The following is a 24,890-nucleotide window of genomic DNA, read 5'->3' as shown; positions in this document are numbered from 1 at the left end:
AATCATAGAAGAGTTGGAAGAGACCACAAGGGCCATCGAGTCCAACCCCCTGCCAAGCAGGAAACACCATCAGAGCCCTCCTGACATATGGTTGTCAAGCCTCTGCTTAAAGACCTCCAAAGAAGGAGACTCCACCACACTCCTTGGCAGCAAATTCCACTGTCAAACAGCTCTTACTGTCAGGAAGTTCTTCCTAATGCTTAGGTGGAATCTTCTTTCTTGTAGTTTGGATCCATTGCTCCGTGTCCGCTTCTCTGGAGCAGCAGAAAACAACCTTTCTCCCTCCTCTATGTGACATCCTTTTATATATTTGAACATGGCTATCATATCACCCCTTAACCTCCTCTTCTCCAGGCTAAACGTGCCCAGCTCTCTTAGCCGTTCCTTATAAAGCATTGTTTCCAGGAGAGAGGGCTCTTGTGCTCAGGTGCTGCTTGCTGGTTTCCCACAGTCATTCTTTGGTCTTCCACTGTGAGAACAGGATGCTGGACTGCTGGGATCACTGAAGGGAGAGGTGTCCCACCCACTCCAGACGAACCATAACCCCCCATTTTCCACCTTTCATTAAGGAGGAGAGAGAATACACCACTTAGAAAAGCATTTACAGCTTTGATTTTTCAGTGTATGCTCTCTGCATATCTAACTGGAAGATTCAATAGCACCCCTGTGTACCAAAGACTCTGGATCTGTTAGCCAGGAGACATTCAACACTATTTGTTACGATGCCCTTTATATACATCTTCTAGACAAAAATTCCTCGGTTACATCCTTTGCTCTCTTTCCAGCCGACCTCCCCTTGAGCAAATCTCTATTTTGCAGGCTGGCAATAATGTATTTATGACTGCACGGGTTACAAAATTTGCCTTGGCTGCAAGTAAATTGAGAGCTAGGCACCAAGACAAGTATCACAAGGGGGAGTATGCGATGTGGGGTGCTTAACTTATGCAAGACTGATTTTTGCATTTTTGTATGTTTGCTTTGCTGCTGTTGTTGTTCAGTTTTAAATCAATTATTTGTGTCCTACGCATTAGGACCAATTGGGACGTCTAATAGCTTTTAGCAATAAAGATTCATTTAAGGAGAGAGAAGTTTCTAGTGTTTGTAGAACCTGAGATACGAGGCAAAATGTACCTGTATTATTCTTTTCAAAAAGTATTGTGAGATGCTAGCCCACTCCCCTGAACACACTTACAGTGTCTGACTTTGCTGCCTTCCCCAGCTAGAAAAATTCCAGCGGACACTCACAGCTGAACAGTTGCAATGAAAGATGGTGCGCCCCTTTATTCCCCTACTCCACAACAATGATTTGTATTAAATATTTTAATATATTAATATTCTCTCTTTCTCGTGCTCTCTTTTAATTAAAAAAAATGCATTAATAAAAAGCACCCGAAAGAATACAGCTGGTGGAGTGGACAAACTTATATCCTAACAGAAAAACCAAAAAAAAAGGTACATTTCATAAAATGAATCGGAACGAGAGGAAGGGGAAAGTTTTCCTGCAAGGGGAGATTCCATGCGTCCGAGCAATGGGGTGGTTTGTTTTTTTAAAAAAAGAGTATAGAAAAAAGTTGCACTTGTGTTATGTCAACGGAAGGGCTCTGGAAAAAGAAGAGGAGATATTTTGGTATTTCAAATGCTCTCTTTCCCTCCCTTCTGCCTCGCTCAGTTCTGAAGCAAGCTTTCTGGCTTGGGGTAACCGAAAAGGACGAAGTCCGCTTCGTACAGCTTGTACAGCTGCCGCCTCCAGGCCACGGGGATTTTGGCAAACCAGTCGTCCTCCCAGCTGCTGGCTGTCCTGTTCCGGTAGCTGGGAGGGAAGCGGAGAAGGTGCTCCACCTTCAGGAGCTGCAGCAGGTGGGCTGCATCCTCATCCAAAGTCTCCAGCTTGCCCACAAAGTCGTACTCGATCTGGCAGGGGTGGCAGAGGCGATACACCTGCCTCCAATGCTCGTTGAACGGGGCCAGCTTCTCGGTCCGGGGGTCCAGAAGGTACTGGATGAAGTCCGAGAAGGAGACCCTGAGGCCCGCCTCAAAGGCGTCGCTCACCGAGGTCGGCAGGCTGGTGTGGTTGGAGTAAAGTTTCAGCATCGGGATGGCGAACCGGCGGTAGAACTCCTCGTTCTCCAGCTCGAACTTGCTGCGGAAGGCGGAGATGAGCCTCACGAAAGGGTCTCGGACGAAGAGGAACTTGGTGTACTTCTTCAGCTTGATCTTCATGAGGTGGCGAGAGAACTTGCCGTAGCGGCGCCAGAACTTGTTGAAGGTGAAGTGGGTGCTGGTGTTGTGGACGTGCTCGCGGGGGATGTCCAAAGGGTCTGCGTACGGCACGCCCTGGTCCATCAGGCTCTCGCTCAGCACGATCATCACCCGCTTCCAGTTGGTGCAGGCCACTTTGGGGACGTAGCAGTAGATGACGCCGTGGCGGTCGTCCACGATGAGGTGGTTCAGCTCGTAGTTGGGGATGTCGTCAAAGGAGCGCTCCTTGGTGGGGAAGGCGAAGCTGGAGTTGGCGCACAGCTCCCTCAGCGTCCGGCGCCGCTCCGCCTGCAGCTGCTCCTGGTCCAAGATGGCGCCGGCGTCACGAGTGGACCAGTCGTAGCCCCTCACGTTCTCCTCCAAGTTGCCGGCGACGGGCCTGGCGGAGGCGTGCGGGGCAGGCGGCTCCGTCTTCTGACCGAGACCCCCATCGCGTTTCAGGTCAGAGCTCAGGAGCTTCTCCAAGAACTCATCGACGTCCGACATTGAGTCTTGGCCTCCATCCTTGGCCACGGTGGGGAGGACCCCGTGAGGCCTGGAGAAGGTTGTGTGCAAGTAGAAGTGGGCTGTCCCCACATTGTCCCAGTAGACGATGATCAGCAGGATCATGAAGATGGAGCCCAGCACCACCGAGAGGCGGAAGAGGCGTGCTTTGGTCATCCTGGCCGGTGGCGTCGGCAGCGGCTAACTCATGCTGCGCTCACCTCCAGCTCTGCTGGAAATATCTGAGAGCCAGCATGGCGGTTTGAGGACGGTGGGGAACCTGTAAGGAGGTCAAATACAAGGTTAGTCTCCTTCTCCACACAAGATGGTCAGAAAGGCAGAACGGAAAAGGCGAGCGGCTGCAGTGGGGAGGGGCCATTCAAAATGAAGCACCCAAATTGGAAATACAGTGGTGCCCCGCAAGACGAATGCCTCAGAAGACGAAAAACTCGCTAGACGAAAGGGTTTTTCGTTTTCTGAGGTGCTTCGCAAGACGGATTTTCCTAAGGGCTTGCTTCGCTAGACGAAACAGCCCTGCCTCTCCTGTCATGGCGACGGTCACTGCACGCACGCTCGCTTCCCCGCTCCTCCGGCTCCCTCCCACCTTCCGGCTGACGGCCGACCTTCCGGCTGCCTCGCACCGCTGCCCACCGCCCTCGCGCGCTCCTTTCAGAGAGCCGCTGCCGCCAGCAGCCAGCATTGCAGCCAGAGTCGCGCTCCTGAGCCCCGCCGCCCTCCAGCAGCCGTGTCGCACGGTGGCCACAACGCGTGGGTGAGTCCGAGGTACCGGCTGCGGCAGCTGCCCTGCTTCTCCCCACCCCTCCCCGCCGTTGTTAGGGTTTAACTGCAGTGGTGCTTCGCAAGGCGAAAAAACTTGCTCAACGAAAGAACTCGCGGAACAAATTAATTTCGTCTTGCGAGGCACCACTGTATGGGAGGGTGATTCAAGGAAGCTAAGAGAGTTTCCCCCCTCTTCTTCCCCAGCCTTATACTGTACTCAACACTAATGTCTCACAACAATCGCAACTAAATTGTAAGAAAGACTGTACAACCTGAAAAAAGAGACAAGGCATGTACCTTTGTATTACAAGGAAATCTTGGGTGGGTGGGTGTGTACGTACACACACACACACACACACACACTAAAAAGGAAGCTGAAGAGTAAAATTCATACAATACAGTGGTACCTCGGGTTAAGTACTTAATTCGTTCTGGAGGTCCGTTCCTAACCTGAAACTGTTCTTAACCTGAGGTACCACTTTAGCTAATGGGGCCTCCCGCTGCTGCAGCACGATTTCTGTTCTCATCCTGAAGCAAAGTTCTTAACCCGAGGTACTGTTTCTGGGTTAGCGGAGTCTGTAACATGAAGCGTATGTAACCTGAAGTGTATGTAACCCGAGATACCACTGTATATGGAAGATTGCCTTACCCATATTTGCCCACTTGACAGCTCCCAAAAAGACCTCTTTCGCATTTGTAAGAAAATCACCTTTTGGTGGGCAGCCCTTACACTTTGGATCTCCCTGCCGATGGACATCAGCCAGGAGCCTTCACTGTGCTTTTCAGCACCTGCTGAATTTTTGTTTTGTTTCAACAAGGCTACCCAGATATGTAAAATGTGGAAGCATGTTTCAATCTCTTCTCAACTGATCACTGATTTAGAAATGTGTGAATTTTTCATACAGCTATTTTTACTGATAATTTTATTGTCTGAATCCTTTTTGCAAAATGCATCGAGATGTTTCTTTACATGCATATAAGTTTTCATAGAATCATAGAACTGGAGAGCTGGAAGGGGCCCAGGGGTCATCTAGTCCAACCCGCTGCTATGCAGGAATCTCAACTAAAGCATCCATGACAGATGGCCCTCCAACCTCTGCTTAAAAGCCTCCAAGGAAGGAGAGTCCACCATCTTCCGAGGGAGTCTGTTCCACTGTTGACCAGTCTCTTCCCGTCTCTTGCTATTCTATTTTATGCAACAAACAATCTTAGTACTGTAGTTGTGACCGTGGTTTATATTGTATGTGTGGTGCCTGATTATTTTTATGCTCATTGCTGTTTTTCCTTTTGTTATTTATCTGAATGATGCCATGGCCTACGGCTAGCGCAATTAAAGTCGATGATGATGATGATGATGATGAGTAAAGCTGGTGGTTTTCCAGCTCTTCCCCTGGAGAAGCATGCTTTAGAATTCAGCCTTTCTCAACCTGTGGGTCCCCAGACGTTGTTGAACTACAACTCCCATCTTAAAGATTATTTACAGAAATATTATAAAATTAATGAATGTTAGAATGACATCGGATGGAGGTTAAAAGGTTATTAGTAATAATGTGGTGAAGGAGCATGGAAAATTCGAAGGTTAAAAAGATGAAGAATTAAAGGTTTAATATATTAAGATAAAGATTAAGATAAGACAGAGGGAAGGGATTTGCTGATTAAATATTTGAATTGGAATACAGAGAGGGGAGGTGTGGGGAAGTCTGGGAAATAAGCAAATGTAAGAAATACTATGAAAATGGAATTGTTTTTACTTGTTTTTCTTTTTATTTTTGTATATTTTTTTCTATGTAAAAGTCTTAATAAAATATTATATATATATATATAAAAGGAACTACAACTCCCATCGCCCCTAGCTAGCAAGGCCAGAGCTCAGGGATGATGGGAGTTGTAGTCCAACAACATCTGGGGACCCACAGGTTGAGAACCGCTGCTTTAGAGGCTGATTGGCCCAAAGGCAAAGGGCAGGGAGTGTGTGCCCCCTACAGTGACTCTTAATCTCAGGGTTATAGGTTCAAGCCCTATGATGGGGAAAGACTCCGGCATTGCAGCGGGTTGGACTAGATGACCCTGGTGGTCCCTTCCTGCAAAACTATGGTTCTTCCTAAGATGGTGCTGGATTCCCACTCCCATCAACCCCAGCAAAGCATGACCAATGGTCAGGGATGATGGGAGCTGGGGTTTGGCAACAGGTTAGTCATCCCTGTTCCAGCAGACAATCAGGTGCGATGGACAAGCAACTTGCCATTACTATCTATTTCCCTTCAAACACGTAGCGGCAACTGCATACTGTATTTTTTGCTCTATAAGACTCACTTATTCCCTCCTAAAAAGGGGAAATGTGTGTGCGTCTTATGGAGCGAATGCAGGCTGTGCAGCTATCCCAGAAGCCAGAACAGCAAGAGGGATTGCTGCTTTTGCTGCGCAGCGATCCCTCTTGCTGTTCTGGCTTCTGAGATTCATAATATTTTTTTTCTTGTTTTCTTCCACCAAAAACTAGGTGCGTCTTGTGGTCCGGTGCATCTTATAGAGCGAAAAATACGGTATGTCTGGGTTTTTTCATGTCTGTTTTAAGGGGAATTCTTGCCTTGCACAAGGCAAGACGGAGGCCCCAGGGGTTTGGTAGCACTTTCCATCATGGGATGGAAACTTTTAATTCTGTCAAAAGCCACATTCCCTCGGGGTAGGCACTCAGAGGCCAAAGGCCAGCAATGGGTGGAGCAAGAGAAACTAGAGTCCTGGGTTATTAAAGACCTCTCTGTCACAAGTTCCACCATGGCTAGTTCAGAACAGAATGCCTAATGCTAGACCGGTCTACTCAGAAGTAAGCCCCACTGAGTTTAACGGGGTTACTCTCAAATAAGTGCACTGGGTTTTATTTTAGAAAGCAGACCAGTACAGCTAGAGGTCTGAGAAGCAAGTGAAAGTAACGCCTTTCTGGCTTTGGTGTGCTATGTACACAAACATATATACACAGCTGGCAGAAGTCTACCAATTTGTTCTCAGATAGCTTGTGGGTGGGGAATTTTTTAATTTTTTATTATCAACCATGCAATTATAAGCTATGCAACCAGGGAAAGTTTTTAAAAGAAACCACCCCTTTATTTTTATCAAATAAATTATGGTCCATCCGTCCAATGACTGTCCTGAAACTACAATAGAAAGAGGTTAAGACACACTTTAAAAACTGCAGAAAATGAACAGGAAGGAAGGAACTCAGAAGAATAGGGCAGGTTCAGGAGTCACGAGAAATGAGACCAGAGGCCATATTGAGTACCCAGCCTAGAACATGTCCCAGATACCCCTGCAATGGGGAGGGACTACAGGCCAGTGGTTTAGCACGTGGGACGCTTACAGAAGGTCAAGACTTCCACTTCCAGTTAAGAGAACCTCAAGCTGCAGCCTGATAGGCTAGAGAGCCACTGCCAGTCTGAATAGGCAATACTGAAGTAAATGGACACATCACCTGACCTGGTATGTGGCAGCTTCTTCTATTCATCAGGAGCATCCGCTGTAATGCTTTATGTTCTGCATGCAGGTGGTCCCAGGTTCAATCGCTGGCATCTCCGGAAAGGATGAGGAACCAGGAAAGACTTCTCTGCCCGGGAGATTAGCTGCGGAACAGATAATATTGGGATAAATGGATCAAGGGTCACCCTGAGAATAAAGCAGTGTTCCAGGTTTCTAACGTACAAGGGTTGGTGTGAAACTGTATCCCTGAAGGCTTTGTTTGTTTGTTTATTTATACTTTTCAAGTTTATACCTTTCACTAATTTTACAAACACTTTAACATTTCAAAACTTGACTTCCTTTCCCCTCTTTCTGCAGTTTCTTAAATTTATTTTTAATATCCTCTGCGTATGCAAATTAACTCATTTTGCTCATTTACTCATCTACTTTAAAGACATACTCTTATTAAACTGCAGGTTATTACAATAATCCTGCCAATGATCTTATCAATTTACAATTTAACTGTAAATATTCAATAAACCATTTCCATTCTTTTATTTTAAAAAGTTTGTTATCTTGATTTCTTATTCTTCCGGTAAATTTTGCCATTTCTGTATATGCCATTCTGAAGATATTTTTTGGCTTGATAACCAAAGTATTTTCATGTTTTTCTTAAACAAACAAGCAAACCCTCTATTTTTTCCAAGGAGTTGAGAATGAGCTCACAGTTCATCCCACTTTTCTCATCATAACCAACAACCCTGTGGGTTTGGCTGGGCTGAGAGTTAGCACAAGACAAAACAAGCCAGTTTGAACCCAGATCTCCCCAGCCTAAATCCAGCTCACTAACCACTGCTGCTGGCTCTTTATGCAACGGTGCCAGAGGAAGGATGGGAGAGCAATTGAGAGTTTGATTAAGTATATAAATCTGCATAAGAAGAGCTGGCTGGATCAGGCCAATGGCTCGCCTTGTCCAGCATCCTGTCCTCACAGTGGCCATTCAGATTTCCCCTGGGAAACCTTCAAACGGGATCACAGCACAGAATCACTCTCTTCTCCTGTATTTCCCAGCAACCATCATCCATGTGCATTGCTACTCCCAGTGACGAAGGCAGAGTATATATAGACACACGGCCTCTAGCCATTGACAGCCCACAAATATGTCAATATTATTGCTGTTATTAATATGCCACCCATCTAAGTGGGTTGCTCCGACCACTCTGGGTTGGCTTCCAACAAGTTAAAACATTAAGCACAGCAAAACGCCAAACATTGAAAACTTCTCTACACAGAGCTGCCTTCAGACGTCTTCTAAAAGTCAAAGCTTCTTTTAAAGCCATCCAAGTTGGTGGTCAACACGGTCAAAACTGTGGGAGGGAGTTCCACAGTTTAACTATGCGCGGCGCGAAGGTGGACTTTTATTAAAACCTGCCCTGGGTCTTCGAGCCTTCGGCTTCAATGGATGCCCGCAAGCGTTATGAGAGAGGAAGAGAAGAGCTTTTTAAACCATGCCACGTGCAATTTTATAAACTCCTCCGACTCGCCTTTCCTCTAGAAAAGCCCCAAAATGCTGCAACCAACCCTCAAGGGGGGGTCGTCCCTCCACCCACATGGTCATTTTGCTTGCCCTTTCCTGCCCTTGCTGCCGGTCCTTTCGGCACACAACGTTTTCGAGGCGAGAGCCCCGTTTAAACAGCAATGGTGCAGCTCCCGGGGGGGGGGGGAGGCAGCTGACGTAACCTTTTTCGGTCTCTGGAAAACGTGGCAGGTTGTGGGAGGGGGGGGCGAGGAGACCTCTGGAACAAGCAGCCCTCCTCCTCTGCAGGCGCTGACAGTTGTCCTTCGCAACCGAGCCACTCCCTTGCGAAGCCCTTACGAAAAGGGGAGAGCGGACACTTTTTCCAGCGTCGCCTCCGCCTGACAGACCTCCTTTACAAGCCTGTCTGCACATGTGCCTCTGCCAGCTGCTGGGAAGGGAGGGGCGGCATCAGCTGACTCCCAGGAGCAATGCCGAAAAACAAATGTCGTTTTAAAGTTGCGCAGCTGTTCTGGAACGGGAGGACAGGGCAGAGGCAAGTAGGACCTCTCTGCACATCCCCACCCCCACGGCCTTGGTTGGGGGCGGATTTTTTGTTTTTTTATTAGTTTTTCCTTTATTACTCACAAGTATATCTTTACATCGTGACTTGACATCTTACAACTATACATATTCTTGTTTTCAGAGTACGTTCGTAATTGTTATTATCATAGATCGACAAGTATTACTATACACAAAAAATAAAAAAGATGTAATTATAAAATCGTAATATTCCTCATAAATGAATGACTGTGGCGTTTGTCCGCAGACAGCTTCCACTGTCTAAGCCACTTCTGGCGAACCAGAGCAGCGTTCGGAAACGCCATTCACCTTCCCGCCGGAGTGGTACCTATTTATCTACTTGCACTCTGACATGCTTTCAAACTGCTAGGTTGGCAGGAGCAGGGACCAAGCAACGGGAGCTCAGCCCGTCACAGGGATTTGAACCGCCGACCTTCTGATCGGCAAGCCCTAGGCTTGGATACAAATGATAAAATTATTAATAATAATTATTATTATTATTACCTCCCCCCCAAAAAATGGCTCAAGGTGGGGAGTGGGGGATTTGAACTCAGGTCTTACAATCTAACAACTACGCCACACTAGGACACATGTAGGGTATTCTCTTCCTAACCAGCTACCTCTCTCCCCACCACTCCCCCCTTCTTGAATTGCCATAGGTTAAATAAAAAGTCAGCTTTCTAACGTTTTCTGCTCTCCATGTTGCTGCAAGAGATAAGCATCTCCCTTCTCCTCTCACACAACTATTATTATTATCGTTATTAATATTATTATTAATAGTATATCCGAAGATCACAGGGCGGTTCATAACATAAAAATACAAAAAGAGAACACAAAACACATCGTGAAATAAAAACAAACCAGTAATTGTGCTCCCAGTACCCAAGTTTCTCCTGTAAGGTCTTCTGAGACAGGGGCACTTACAAGGACTTTATGTTTCCTGTTCAGTGCAGTTTTTTCTTTAATTGCCAGTTTCTATTTCTCTCTGTGTGTGCCTTCCTTCTTCAATAAATATACTTTAACTGGAGCCCTGGAGTTGGCTACATTCCTTTGCAGAGCCCCAGACTAGGGCTTACCCACACGCAACTACTCCGCCCAGACCAAGGATTAAGCACAGCTTAAAACCTTAAAAGGTCTGTTCTTCTCCATAAATTGTCCATTGCAAATCTGAACCATCCACTTTGCCCCTGGCATCTGGGATAGACTCTCCATCTGAAACCCTGAAGAACTGCTGCCAGTCAGTGTAGACAATACTGTGCTAGATGGACCAAGGATCTGACTTGAAAAAAGGCAGCTTCCTGTGTTGCTCTTAATACCCAAGTGTACAAAATGTGCTCTGATGACACTCAGCCAGTACTCTGGAAGGGACAGATGAGAGAGCAAAAACGTCAGAAGAGACCTTCTGGATCAGGCCAATGACCCGTCTAGTCCAGCATCCTGTTCTCACAGTGGCCAACCAAATGCCTGTGGGAAACCAGAGAGCAGGAGCAACTCTGCTCCGGTGGCAACCTGAAGTTAGTAGCATTTACAGTTTCCAACTCTGGAGGCAGAGCGTACCTCTCAAGGCTAGTAGTAGCCACTGATAGACTCCACTTCCATGAATGTGTCTAATATGCTTTTAAAGGGGCGCGGGTGGCGCTGTGGGTAAAACCTCAGCGCCTAGGACTTGCTGATCGCATGGTCGGCGGTTCGAATCCCCGCGGCGGGGTGCGCTCCCGTCGTTTGGTCCCAGCGCCTGCCAACCTAGCAGTTTGAAAGCACCTCCGGGTGCAAGTAGATAAATAGGGACCGCTTACCAGCGGGAAGGTAAACAGCGTTCTGTGTGCTGCGCTGGCTCGCCAGATGCAGCTTGTCACGCTGGCCACGTGACCCGGAAGTGTCTGCGGACAGCGCTGGCTCCCGGCCTATAGAGTGAGATGAGCGCACAACCCTAGAGTCTGGCAAGACTGGCCCGTACGGGCAGGGATACCTTTACCTTTAATGTTTCTTTTCCCCTTTCTGCTATAACATTATAGGTTGGGGAAAAAATAAAAAATCTGCTTTTAAAGCCATCCAAGTTGGTGGTCTTCACTCCCTCCTGAGGAAGTGAGTTCCACAGTTTAACCATGCACTGAGCAATGAAGTGTTTTCTTTGATCCATCCTGAATCTTTCAACATTCAACTTCATTGGACGCCAAGCGTTAGGTGTTGTTGTTTAGTCATTTAGTCATGTCCGACTCTTCGTGACCCCCTGGACCAGAGCACGCCAAGCACTCCTGTCTTCCACTGCCTCCTGCAGTTTGGTCAGACTCATGTTTGTAGCTTCGAGAACACTGTCCAACCATGTCGTCCTCTGTCGTCCCCTTCTCCTTGTGCCCTCCATCTTTCCAAACATCAGGGTATTTTCCAGGGAGTCTTCTCTTCTCATGAGGTGGCCAAAGGATTGGAGCCTCAGCTTCACAATCTGTCCTTCCAGTGAACACTCAGGGCTGATTTCCTTCAGAATGGATAGGTTTGGTCTTCTTGCAGTCCATGGGACTCTCAAGAGTCTCCTCCAGACACTGGGGGAACGTGATGACTGACTCAGGAGAGGCCAAGCAAAAAACATGAACCTGAGGAGGGGCTGAAAGAGGAGGTTTGCAGGCCACTGTAGGTAAGAGAGAGAAAATCTTTCTTGTATCTTGAGTGAGCACTTGCACCATAGAATCACAGAATTGTAGAGTTGGAAGGGGCCACCAGGGTTATCAAGTCCAACCCCCTGCAATCCACAACCCTGCGTCTCATGCGCTACTGACTGAGCTATCCCCGCCATCACAGCAATAAAACCTCATGGCCTAACTAGAATTTTCCCCAAGCCCCCAGGGCCCAGAAGTGTTGTGACCGGCGCACAGTATTCTGCTCAGAATATATAGAGCCAATTCCTCTAAGAAATGACTCTCCTAATTCCATCATTTCTATTGTCTTTTTCATGAAAGTCCAAGAAACATTATCAAAGGCCTTCTCTGCATCAATAAACATCAAAGCCGCTTGCTTTTCGTTCCTGTCCTCCAGATACTCTATTATGTCTGTTATATTCCTTATATTATCTTTCATCTGTCGACCAGGGAGAAAGACAGCTTGATATGTATGTTATTGATATGAGATGTTTGTAATGATAGAAAAGAAAATTAATTTTTAAAAAAATTAGAAAAAAGAAAGCCAGCTTGATCTTGGTGAATTATGTTTTTTAGTAGTTTTAATCGATTTGCCAATATATTGGCAAATAATTTATAACCATTATTTAATAGTGAGATCGGCCTATAATTTCTAACTAAAAGTAAATCTGCTCAGTGGGCACAGTCAATCTGGTTTTTCTTGGTTAAGAACTTTGGTTCACTTGCCTCGGAAGACACTGGGGGAACGTGATGACTGACTCAGGAGAGGCCAAGCAAAAAACATTGAACCTGAGGAGGGGCAGAAAGAGGAGGTTTGCAAGCCACTGTCAACAGACAAACAGACCATAAACTGTTCCCCACTCTGTGCAAACACCGGTGAGCAAATGAGCCTTGATGCATTTGGTGGTGCAGGCTTTCTGGAAAGTTTTGAACCAGCATCCCCCCCCCCCCAATCGTATAAATCAACTGGAACCTGAATCTGTTTTGCACCTATCCTTTCTGCTTGTCATTTCAAAACTATTACAGATTGCAGTCTTTTACATCACACTCAGCTTCTTCTCTCTCCTTGCATTTTCTAGTTACAGGTAGGTAGCCGTTTTGGTCTGCCATAGTCGAAACAAAATAAAATAATTCCTTCCAGTAGCACCTTAAAGGTAAAGGTAAAGGTACCCCTGACCGTTAAGTCCAGTCGCGAATGACTCTGGGGTTGCGGCACTCATCTCGCTTTACTGGCCGAGGGAGCAGGCGTTTGTCCACAGACAGCTTCCGGGTCATGTGGCCAGCATGACTAAGCCACTTCTGGCAAACCAGAGCAGTGCACGGAAACACTGTTTATCTTCCCACCAGAGTGGTACCTATTTATCTACTTGCACTTTGGCATGCTTTCGAACTGCTAGGTGGGCAGGAGCAGGGACCGAGCAACGGGAGCTTACCCCATCGCGGGGATTCGAACCGGCTACCTTCTGATCGACAAGTCCTAGGCTCTGTGGTTTAGACCACAGCACCACCTGCTGTCAATCACCCATTCCCATCACCCTTCTGAGTAATACCCCTCCCCACCCTCTCACTATATATAAGGGTCTTGTGACTTCTGTTTCAGTGTATCTGAAGACATGTGCATGCACAAGAAAGCTCATTGCAATAACAAACTTAGTTGGTCTCTAAGGTGCTACTGGAAGGAATTTTTTTATTTTGTCTTGCCTTTTCTGTTTTATTTTCTGTTTTTATTCTTCCATTTATACCCCCATCATTCTTCCAAGGAGGCATACACGGTTCCCCCCTCCCCATTTTATCTTCACAACAACCCTGAAAGGTAGCCATGGTTGAGAAATGATGACTCGCTCAAGGTCACCAAGTTAGCTTCAAGGTTGAGTGGAGATTTGAACCCAAGTCTCCCAGCTGTCTAGACCAACCATTGCACCACCCTGGTTACATAAGAAAGATGTTCTACATGTTTCTAGCCTGATGAAGGGGGGGGGCTCTTGAACTTAAAAATCTGCCTCTACATTGTGACATTTGAATTGCTTCCAATAAAGGCATTGAACCACTCAGACTTTTGGATTAAAACTTTTAAGAAGTGCTGCATGCCAATTTCACATGCTGGATAAAATCTTGAAAAAGTTCTCTCCCTAGCCAGAAAAAATGATTGATGGGGCTGTCAATAATTGTGCTTAAATGTGATTAAAAACATTATAATGAAACTTATTCACGCAATCACTTGGAAGTTACTGGGATATTTGTTCACATATTATGAGGCAGAAACCCAAATATACACATGGAAGGCATCTTAGCATGCCTAAATACTTTTGCGTGCTTTCAAGTCACATGAAAGAAGTCACAGACAACTTTAAAACAGTTCAGATCCAGATGCTAAATCTATTCTTCTACCTACTGTGGATTTAACAACATTGCATCAGGGTTTCATTCACAGACCCACCTTCTAATGTGTATATTCCACTATCGGTCTGAAATTAATTTCCTTTCTGCATACGACATATCACAAAAAGGGCAGACTCTATATGCAAGAGAGTACACAAATCTGACACCAGCAACATTCATAAATCCAAATACATCAACCTCCTAGGCTGCTGTATAACTAAAGTGGTAATCCTTGAACCAATGATTAAAACCTGAACTAAGATTTGTCAAGAGCATGGGTAGGCAAACTATGGCCCACAGGCCGGATCCGGCCCAATCGCCTTCGAAATCCGGCCAGCAGACGGTCTGGGAATCAGCGTGATTTTACATGAGTAGAATGTGTCCTTTTATTTAAAATGCATCCCTGGGTTTTTTGGGGGGCATAGGAATTCGTTCATTTCCCCCCAAAAAATATAGTCCGGCCCCCCACAAGGTCTGAGAGACAGTGGACCGGCCCCCTGCTGAAAAAGTTTGCTGACCCCTGGTCAAGAGGTTTGGTGCTATCACTCGTGGGCTGAATCAACAGCTTGGATTTTTATTATGCTCTCTGTGCTTATTGGCTTATCAATGCAAGGACGCTTCTGCTATCGACACCAGTGCTCTGCAAATTATCTACTACCAACATTTTGCAAAATTGCCACTGTTAGTGGCTGTCACAGATGGTACAATCCGCATTTCATTCTCCTCTTATCTCGCAGCTTACAATTCCTCTCCAGCCAAATGTAACACAGGATAACAAGTCATGCACTGAACTGCTGACTCCATGAAAGCTCATCCCATAATATGCTACCCCTGAGCACTTTGTAGTAGTAAAATGAATGTCCTTAAGGGACCGCAAAACACTTTTTCAATTTTTGCTATTTATTATGTCACTAATGAATTTTAGGCAACAATTCATGGAAATTTTTCCACAGAAAAATTCCACAGTCATACAAATTTTCCACTCCGTAGTCACTGCTGCATTTATGTTTACGGACAAGGCCTGCCAATGTGCTTGCCTTCCAAGGTTTGTAGGACTTCAGCTCCCAGAAGCCAATAGCCAAAGACGATGGAACTTGCAGTCCGAATAATATCTCAAGGGCACCGACTGCTTTACAGTTATAGGTACAGATTTACTACTTCTTTCTTTATCTCAACTTTCAGCCGGACACTGTAGTATAAACACTGAGAATTGAGAAACACTGGCCTGCGAGCGCTCCAATTGGAGAACAGCCTTTACCAAAGGTGTCATGGGCTTTGAAGAAACTTGAACTCAGGACGCAAGGGAGAAACGTGCTAAGAGGAAGGCACACATGGCAAACCCTCACTGTGATCAACTCCTGCCCGGAAACCTTTGTCCCCACTGCGGAAGGACGTGTGGATCCAGAACTGGCCTCCACAGTCACTTACGGACTCACTGTTAAAACTGTGTTTATAGAAGACAATCTTACATGGCTACAAGGGATCGTCAAAGAAGACAGTTATAGGTACAGATTTATCTTTCTTTAGCTCATGTTTCAGTCGGACAGTGACCTCTAATGCAGCTCACGGCTGAAATCCAACATACTGTAATAAGAGCACAGTGGTACCTCTGGTTGCGAACGGGATCCGTTCCGGAGGCCCGTTCGCAACATGAAAAGAGTGCAACCTGCAGCGGCGCCTCTGCGCACACGTGGGTTGCGATTCACCGCTTCTGCACATGCGTGTGACGTCATTTTGCGCTTCTGCGCAGGCGGCGAAACCCGGAAGTAACTCTTTCCGGTACTTCCGGGTCGCTGCAGGACATAACATGAAAGAACGTAACATGAGGTATGACTGTACAATATTTTAAATTCTACAGATTATTATGTATCTTGTGTGTTGTTGCTGTTGTTTAATCAGGTCCAGCATTCTGTACTCATAGTGACCAATCAGATGTCCCAAGGCCAACTCATCCTTCCTGTGGTTTCTACCAACTGGCATTCACAAGCATCGCTGCCTCCAGAATATGTCACAACAGGAACACATTCTTCCTTTTCTGCAAGCAAGTTGTCTGTGCAACCCAGATATGGGGGCTGTTATGTACCCTGCCCAGCAGAAGCAGCGTTGACTTTCTGGTTTCTGCACCCCGTATCACAACTCTTTCATGCAAGCGTGGAGGAAACACTTCTGCAAGTTCCCCCTTTTCACTTCCCCTAAGTAACTGCAGCAACCTCACTCCCTCCCAAGTTTCACAACCTGCCCTACTAAAAGAGTCAAGCTACAAGTTAAATATCCAAGCGATAGCTCATTTGGTAGAGCAATGGACTTTTAATCTCAGGACTGTGTGGGTTTGAGCCCCACATTGGGCAATAAATGGCCCTTGTGGTCCCTTCCAGCCCAACAGTTCTACAATTCTAGATTAAATGCGTAGAGTCAAAATACAGTCAAAATTCAGAGTCTGTTGTTTGATCCTGGTCAGAGCCTCCTGGATTAGACTCTAGTCATTTTGCAAATGCATACGTGAAATTATGAATCATAGAAGTTTGAAGGGACCCCAACGGTCATCTAGCCCGAGCACTTGAAATGCAGGAATCTTAGCTAGACCATCTAAGCATCTCATTTTCAAACTACAGGTCCCAGAATTCTTTGGGGGAAGTCCTGACTAATTGAAGTGGTATCCTAGTGCTTCAAATGCACAGTGTGAATGTGACCCGTGTCTAATACTGTACAGTGGTACCTCTGGTTGCAAACGGGATCTGTTCCGAAGCCCCGTTCGCAACGTGAGCAGAACGCAACCTGCGCCTGTGAAAGTCGTGATTCACCGCTTCTGCGCGTGACATCATTTTTAGCGTCTGCGCATGCGCGAGCAGTGAAACCCGGAAGTAACCCATTCCGTTACTTCCGGGTCACCGTGGGACGTATCCTAAACCTGAACCGAAAGTAACAAGAGGTATGACTGTACATGCTTTTTTTAAAAAATAGTAATAATTAATGTTCAATACAACCATGTTAATTTACATGCCACCTTGAAACCACTGTCCTGCAACGAGCTCTCAAGCAACACCCCTGGCATCTGGAATGAGTGATGTTCATCATTCCACCATCTATCAGTTTCTTAGACATTAGAAGCAGCAGCCTGGAGCTAATGGCAACACCTTCCATGTTGAGCCACTTTGCTACAGCGAATCTCTTTGCAGCCTCTGCATGACAACCAATTCTAAGAAAGTGCAGGGTTGTGTCCGCTCATCAGACTCGTTGCCCACCCAGAGTTTCTGCTCATCAGTGTTCGAAATTAGCTGGGCGCCAGTCGCATTTTGCAACAGGCGACCGGCCTTTTGCGAGGAAGTGGCGGTGTCTGGTCGCCAGGTTTGGCCCCTAACATCTCCATCTGGCTGGCTGGTGTGGCTGCAGTGCTGCACCACTCAGCTAGTCTGTTGGGAAGCACAGCACCAAAAGATACGCCTCTTTTGGAGCTGCGCTGCCCCGCAAATCAGCTGATTCCCGTGGCAGCGCATCACCCAAAGACATGTGTGTCTTTGGGTGCCGCACTTCCCCACAGACCATTTGCTTCGTAATCCTGCACCCACACAAAATGGGCGTATCGTTGTGGCAGCCATAACCTAGATTTAAGGTGCCATTTGGCTCCTAGATTTTATAGCTCAGTTTCTAACACTGGCTCAGATACACCGAGTCAGAATATGCAGTCCCTGATAGCAACATGGGAGTTGCAGTGGTTTATTGAGGGTCCACATGGCAGATCGAGGGGGAAACTGCAAAGATTTTGCAAAGTGACACAGTTCGCACATAGAGGAGCCCTGCAGGATGCTAGACTCTGTTTCCCACACCTCTCACTTGGAAGCAAATTGACGGTGGGGGAAGCCCTTTCCCCCTCCAGTGATGTTTCCCCCTGAGCATATAAGAGGGATTACTGCTTACACACCAGTTCTCATTTTAACACTCCTAATTTCACATTCTCATTGATTTTCAGTCCGACTCAGAGGAGATAGCTAGGCAGATGGCTTTGGCTATTGCTAACCACAGACGGATTTCTAGGCCTACCAGAACAAAAAAGAAAAAGAGGAAGGGGGATATTTCTCCATAAGACACCAACTGCCGACAAGTGGAACAAGCCCCACCAGCACCAAGGAGCCAGCCACCAAGCCTGAACTTCATAAACAGGTTGGAAGTATCCATCCCAAGGCAATTCAAAGTGGGACCCACCACAATCGACCCCTACAGCCAGCCGCTCTTACTCTAGAAAGGCCCTGAACAAACTCCCAAGCCTCCTTCATTCTATGGAAAGAGCCCCTAGCTTCCAAAAGCCCCCAACTTCACAGAGCATAACAACATGCTATGCTAGTTGGGCTTATAAATGTTCTATTAAATGAGTCGAGAGCCAAGCAAAGTTTCACAGTGAGCACTGTGCTGTACACCAGGGTTGGGGAAATCTGAGGTCTGGGGTCAGGTGTGGCCCTCCAGGGCTTCCTATGTGGCCCCCGGGACTCTTCCCAGTACATACCTTGCACTAGCTCTGCTCCACACCTGGTTGGCTGGGGTCCTTGAACTTGCCTGTCTCAATGGAGGTATGTATGAACAGGAATCTGTGGGTTTTATGCCCTGCCCGATCTTGTTTCCCTCTGGCCCCGCCCACCACTGGCATGTGACCACCAGGAGGCTGTCCATTAGGGAATGCTGCCCTGGGGTGAATGGAGGCGCCTCACCCTGCTGCCCACTGTGCCGTCTCTCAGAAATGCTGCTCCATCACAGTGAACTTGGATTATCATTTATTGTGTTCTGGTGTTGTAAACCACCCTGTGACCTCAGGATTAAGGACAGGTGTCAGGGGTTCAGGAGCAGAGGCACAGGAAAGGGAGGAAATGGAGAGCGAGGAGGAGGAGTCCGAAGGAAATGTCAGCGATGACAGCGGTCCGAGGTCTCTGAGTCTTTCCAGCGAATCGGAAGATTCACAGAAAGGGGCTCCCATGGTCAGGGCAAGGGGGGTGCCTAGGGGGACACCCCAGGAAGAAGGGACCAGAGGAGACTCAGAGAGCAGCAGTTGGAAATCCGGACCAGCGTCCACACCAGAGTGCAGTAGGGGGGAGGAGTCCCAGGCATCGGGATCAGGCGGCGCGCTGCCATCGGGGAGTGAGGAAACGGTCGAGAGGAAGGTTGTAGGCTGGGCGCGCGCGCCAAGTTCAAATGTACAGGAGGGCGGCACAGTTGAAAGCCCGGAAAGGGAGCCAGGTCCCAAAGCCCGCCGAAGAGAGAGGGAGGAGTCAGGGGGGTCAACGTCTGCGTCGGAAGAATCCAGGAAGGAAGGGACCCCGGGGGGTAGCAGGACCCAGAGGAGAAAGGAGAGACGGAAGAGGTGGAGTAAGGCTAGAGTCTTAAACTGGTGTACAGGGGGCGTAGATTCAGATGGAGCTTCGCCGGTCTAAACCCTAGACGTAGAGCTGGGGCGCTCCGGCTTGAAAATGGAAACTGTACTTCAATAAAGACTTTTGTACATTACTACCGGCTAGCGTTGGTCCTCTGTGAGCTGGGACCGGGAGCCAGCTCTGACAACAGGTAAGTAATAATAATGATAATCATAATACAGTGGTACCTCAGGTTACATACGCTTCAGGTTACAGACTCCGCCAACCCAGAAATAGTGCTTCAGGTTAAGAACTTTGCTTCAGGATAAGAACAGAAATCGTGCTCCGGCGGTGCAGTGGCAGCAGGAGGCCCCATTAGCTAAAGCGGTGCTTCAGGTTAAGTACAGTTCCAGGTTAAGTACGGACCTCCGGAACGAATAAAGTACTTAACCCGAGGTACCACTGTAATCAAATATTAACAGTTGCCTATATCAGGGGTGAGGAGACTTTGGGTTTGTGGGGATCTACTAAGCTTTTTACAAGCACCCCAATATTCACTACACAGAGCCGGCTGCAAAAGCCTGACCTTAGAATCAGAGAATGGAGAGTAAATTTCACTGTTAAAGAACTGGAAGTAATAAAATGTTGCCGATCTACTTTGAATCAGTCAGAGACCCGATACACACCACACACCTGCCCCCAATCATGGGAACTGTAGTTTACCTCCTCACAGATCTACAATTCCCAGCACTCTTGTCAAACTACAGTTTCCTGGCACTAATTGGATGTGTTGCGTGCTTTAAATGTATGATGTGCTCACAGCCAGATATCTTTGATCCCAATCTAACATCTGGGAGGGACGCTGTTTATGAGCCTTAAAGTAATAATAATAAAAGACCACTCCTAACTTCATGCAATACAATACAGCCTCATTTCCCATTAAAAAAACTGAAGGAAAACTAGAACCAGCAAACTAGGAGCGAAGTCCACAGAAACCAAAGCACAAAGCCAGCGCCAGGTGCTGCGCCTCCCCATCGCCGGCCGCTATCTAAGTGTGTCCACAGGTGTTTGCTCGGCTACCTGGCAAATTGCAAAGGCGGCCTGAGCGGGGGAAGAAATGATGCCCCGTCTTCTTTTTGAGCGCAGATACCAACCGGGAACGAAGTGGCCGCGATGATAAAAAAAAAAAATCCGAATTAAAACAAGGAGGTCTTTCCTCCTAATCCCGGAGACTCAGGCGGGTCTTTCGCAAAAGGGCTTCGGCGTGGGAGGAAATCCTCTCCCGCCCCATCGGGAGAGGCGCGCGACTCGGGCAGCCTCTCCAAGTCCCGGGGGGCGAGACGAGGGGTGGGTGGGAGAAGCAGCACCCCCTCGCCACCCCTGGCGCGCGGGGTGACCTTCGGCAGCCCTTTGGGGACGCGGAGCCGGGCCCGTCCCGCGGAGCCTGGCCGGCTGCCGTGCGCCTCCTGCCCCGTTGCGCACGGGCTGGACGTAGGCGCGCGCCCTCCTCCTGGTCGCCGGGCAGCCCCGCGCATCCACGTGGGTGAGAGCTCGGGGCCGGGGAAGTTGGGGGGCAGCAGCATCTCTCCGATCAGCCCACCCGCGCCCCACCCCGGGGAAAAAAAAGCCCGGCGGGTCCTCCATCCAGCCGGCATTACGCGCAGCGCCCGCCCGGATCGGATGCCCCACCAGCGCGCCCCGCCGCCTCCGGCTCCCCCGAGCGCCGGTGCCCATCTCACCTCCTGCCCGGGGCCGCTGGGCCAGCGGAACCTCCCGCCGCCGAGGCGCCTCCCTGCCTGCCTCCCTCCCTGGGCCAGCCAGCCAGACCGGCAGCCGCTCCACCTCCGGCTCGGCCGGCGCCGCCCCGTCTCGCGAGAAGGCCGGCCCGGGGGGGCCTCCGAGTGAGCGAGCGCAGGCGCCTGGCAGCCCCTCCCAGCCGACCAGGGGGCGCCTCGCCGGCCTTGGATCGCGCGCGCCGGAGGACGGGGCGAACCCGCGCGTCACCGAAGGATCCCCGCCTGGAAATCGAGGGTCGGAGAGGAAGGAAGGGGCTTGGAAGAGGCGGACGAGTCCGGAGGATGAGGGTTTATTGCGGGATCGGTGCTGCTCGTGCATGTCGCCTCGGTCGTTTTGCAGCGTCCGCATGAAGCAACTGGCAGCATCAAGATGTCAACGCGTATTCCCTATTAAACTAGATTAGCGCTTTTTGCAGAAAATGCAGTAAGGGCGCAGCCATGCCTGAGTGTATTTTTAATTTTTTTATACCTCTTGATTGTAGAAAACCTCTACAAACTACTGGCTTGTAACAGCGCCTTCCCCCGTGCAATTCACATTTACTCTTTCTAGGAGAAATCCAGTGTGCGTGTGTTTAAAAAAATTGTTGCAGCTTCATTAACTATGAACCCCCAAACCTGGGATCCCTTCGAAACTGGTGCCAAAGTTTAGTAATCATTTTGTAGCGAAAACCCCAAATTTTATAGTACCCCAGAAACGGAGCAATAGACACTCAAACAGGGTCACCCAAAAACCCAATGTTGTCCGAAACTGCTGCCAAAGTTTTGAAATCATTTTCTTATCTAATCCAAACTGATGCCACACTTTGGCAGAAGTTTTGCAGTGAGGGGATCAGACATTGGGCTTCTGGTGACCCTGTGGCCACCGTGTTTGACTGTCTCTTGCTCTGATTTATTTATAAATGATTTGCAAATGTTCGGGGTGGGGTTTCTCCAGAGGGTACCATGGCAAACCATTTCCCAGAGTCTCCAAAACCAGCAAAGGGTACTGTGCTCCCCTAAATTCCATCGTTCTCACTTTCTCTGGAAAGTGCTTGCTTTGCACAAGCTCCCCCCCCCCCAAACTCTGGCACTATGGATAGTCTTTAGGCAGGTTTCCTGTGTGGAAATGCCTTTCCAATCATGTGGGCAGAACCACTTGGTTTGACTCCGGTCATGATCTCCAGCCAGAAGGAGAAGCAGCTCATTTGCCTTTGCTTCTACAGTTTCATCCCAGTGATAAAATCTACTGTAATGAGTTTTTTTTTTGGGGGGGGGGTCAGTCTGGAGGATACCTGGGGTCCCTTCCAATCCTGCTTGTAATTTAGTGGAAGAGGCTTCTGAACCAGCCAAACCAGTTCCTCTGTTAAGGGAATGGCTTTGGCCCTCCCCTTAACAGATCCAAAGAGGTTCACAGAGAAAATGGGCAGGGCTTTCTCCACCTCACCTGGCTGGATGCCACATCATCCTAGGATGGAGAACAAGAGGTGAAGAGCACCTGTGTCTAGGAGAGTTGTGCGTGTGAGTCTTGGGCTGATACTTGAAGCTGCAGACTCAGACACAGATGCTTTATAATGGGCACAAGACTAAAAACCTAATGAGGAAGCAAGATCTGTTGATGTGTTAATGCTCTGAGCTCCTCCATCCTATGCCCAGGTTGTGTAAATAAAAGACATCAAGGTCTCCGGTGAACCTCAGTCCAATGAAACCAAACCCTGGGTAAGTGTAGGCACCTCTGACGTCTCTCACCGCTCAGAGATTGGGGTGGCACAGTGTAAAGAAACCAAGGTGTTCTGGGAGGATATCGATATAGAATTGGAAAAAATGTTAAAAACATCCTTTAATAAAAAACCAGAAGCTTTCCTTTTGGGAATTGCAGATTTGGACATTCCCCAAAAAGCAAGGGTGCTCATCGCGGCAAACTGGAAGAGTGACAATGTCCCATCAAGATTAGAATGGATACAAAAATTGGCTGAATATGCGAAATTAGATAGCTTGTTAGAAAAAATAAACCAATACAGGTATTTATATCAAAATGGGAAGTCTTCAAAATTTATCTGAGAAATAATAATAGTAGTTTAAAGTCCGTCGCAGCATTCAAATAATTTCAGTAGCAGTTCTAAATATGATGTAAAATTTAAGATAGACTAAAGATGATTAAAGGGACGCGGGTGGCGCTGTGGGTTAAAGCCTCAGTGCCTAGGGCTTGCCGATCGAAAGGTCGGCGGTTCGAATCCCCGCGGCGGGGTGCGCTCCTGCTGTTTGGTCCCAGCGCCTGCCAACCTAGCAGTTCGAAAGCACTCCCGGGTGCAAGTAGATAAATAGGGACCGCTTACTAGCGGGAAGGTAACGCTTACTTGGCGTTTCCGTGTGCGGCTCTGGCTCGCCAGAGCAGCGATGTCACGCTGGCCACGTGACCCGGAAGTGTCTTCGGACAGCGCTGGCCCTTGGCCTCTTTGAGTGAGATGGGCGCACAACCCTAGAGTCTGTCAAGACTGGCCCGTACGGGCAGGGGTACCTTTACCTTTTTAAAGATGATTAAACTTTTATTTAACTTGTTATGTCGTGGCAGTATACAACTGATGTGAAATTGAAGTAAGGAGTAGGTGGGAAGTTGGGTCTAAAGAAAAAAAACCATTTTTACTTTAAGGTTTTGAGACTATTAGTTGATGTATTGATGTTCTTTTTGTTTTGTGTTTATGGATATTTTTTCTTTTTGGTGTGCTAGAGTGAACAATAACAGACAGAGAGAGAGATTGGGGTTTCACGCAACAATGCAAAACCACCCTCCTCTTCTCCAGGCACCCACAGCTTATCTCCTGCACATCAGAGTTCCTCCTCTCCCTTCACCACCATGTGAAGTCCAAACGATCTAAGCCTTTGTGAAAATGTTTTGACAGGGGCGCAGGCTGCATGATGTAAACCCATCATCGGTCCAAGCCGCTTGGACTCCGGCCATGGGGGATGAAGGGCTCTTCTGTTAGGCCTTGTTGGCTGAGTCCTCTCTTCACCCTGCAGAGCTCCAAAAAGTTCTCTCTCCCCCCACCCACCTCCCTCCTGCCTCCTGGGAGGGCTCAAATCGTCTTCTGTAATTCCTCCACATCTCTTTCATGCTTCAGAGACTTCCTAACTGAATCGAGGTTGTTTTCCCTCACGGCTGGCTTCCTCTCTCCCCGTTCTCTGACGTGCCTCCCGAAAACAAGCAAGCGAGAGAGCAGAGGAGATTCCCTTCTTGTGTTGCAGGAGGAGGTGCGCAAGTTTCAGGCCTGACAGCTGCAACCAGCGAACCAGAGCAGTGCTTTAAAAGCCTGCTGGTTTGGGGAATGTTTGCAGGATGTATCACCCGAACTGTGTGTAAATAGACATATTTGACTGCAAAAATAAAAATAAGTGGCCAAGACTAGGGAAGGAAGGAGGAGGAGTGTGAATATGCCCGGCCGTGTGAATCATAGCTGTCAACCTTCCCTTTTTTTGCGGGAAATTCCCTTATTCCAGCATTGTTTCCCGCTGCTATCCCGGATTGTTAGATATCCCGTAGACTGTCCCCGGGACAGGAGAGGCTGCTGAACCCTTATTTTCAAATCTGAAAGTTGACAGCTATGGTGTGAATATGGAGGGAATTTTTGCTTTTGTTAATGTTATGCTATAAAAATCCTAATAAAATACGTTTTTTAAAAAAAATAATGCAATTTTGCACGTGTGC

At 47.9% G+C, this 24,890-nt stretch overlaps 1 protein-coding gene across 5 annotated transcripts; it reads right to left on the bottom strand.

Moving 5' to 3' along the window:
- Positions 1 to 1,305: 1,305 nt before the first annotated feature.
- On the bottom strand, positions 1,306 to 21,249 carry CHST12 (carbohydrate sulfotransferase 12). 5 transcript variants are annotated; one of them, XM_083413652.1, is made up of 3 exons: positions 21,155 to 21,249; positions 6,991 to 7,133; positions 1,306 to 3,022 (listed from the first exon to the last, which is right to left on the bottom strand). In XM_083413652.1, exon 3 carries the CDS (start codon positions 2,917 to 2,919, stop codon positions 1,666 to 1,668), a length of 1,254 nt encoding a protein of 417 aa, XP_083269778.1. In that variant the 5' UTR covers positions 2,920 to 3,022; positions 6,991 to 7,133; positions 21,155 to 21,249; the 3' UTR covers positions 1,306 to 1,665. The 5 variants fall into 5 exon arrangements, with proteins under 5 accessions (XP_083269778.1, XP_083269781.1, XP_083269782.1 ...); XM_083413655.1 differs by lacking the exon at positions 21,155 to 21,249 and adding an exon at positions 20,496 to 21,152; XM_083413656.1 differs by lacking the exon at positions 21,155 to 21,249 and adding an exon at positions 18,578 to 18,769.
- Positions 21,250 to 24,890: the final 3,641 nt, after the last annotated feature.

Source organism: Podarcis tiliguerta (genome assembly GCF_965153285.1).
Source record: "Podarcis tiliguerta genome assembly, chromosome: 14".
Taxonomy (NCBI): Eukaryota; Metazoa; Chordata; class Lepidosauria; order Squamata; family Lacertidae; genus Podarcis; species Podarcis tiliguerta.
Note: the sequence above shows the minus strand (reverse complement) of the source record. Positions and strands in the feature narration are given on the sequence as shown.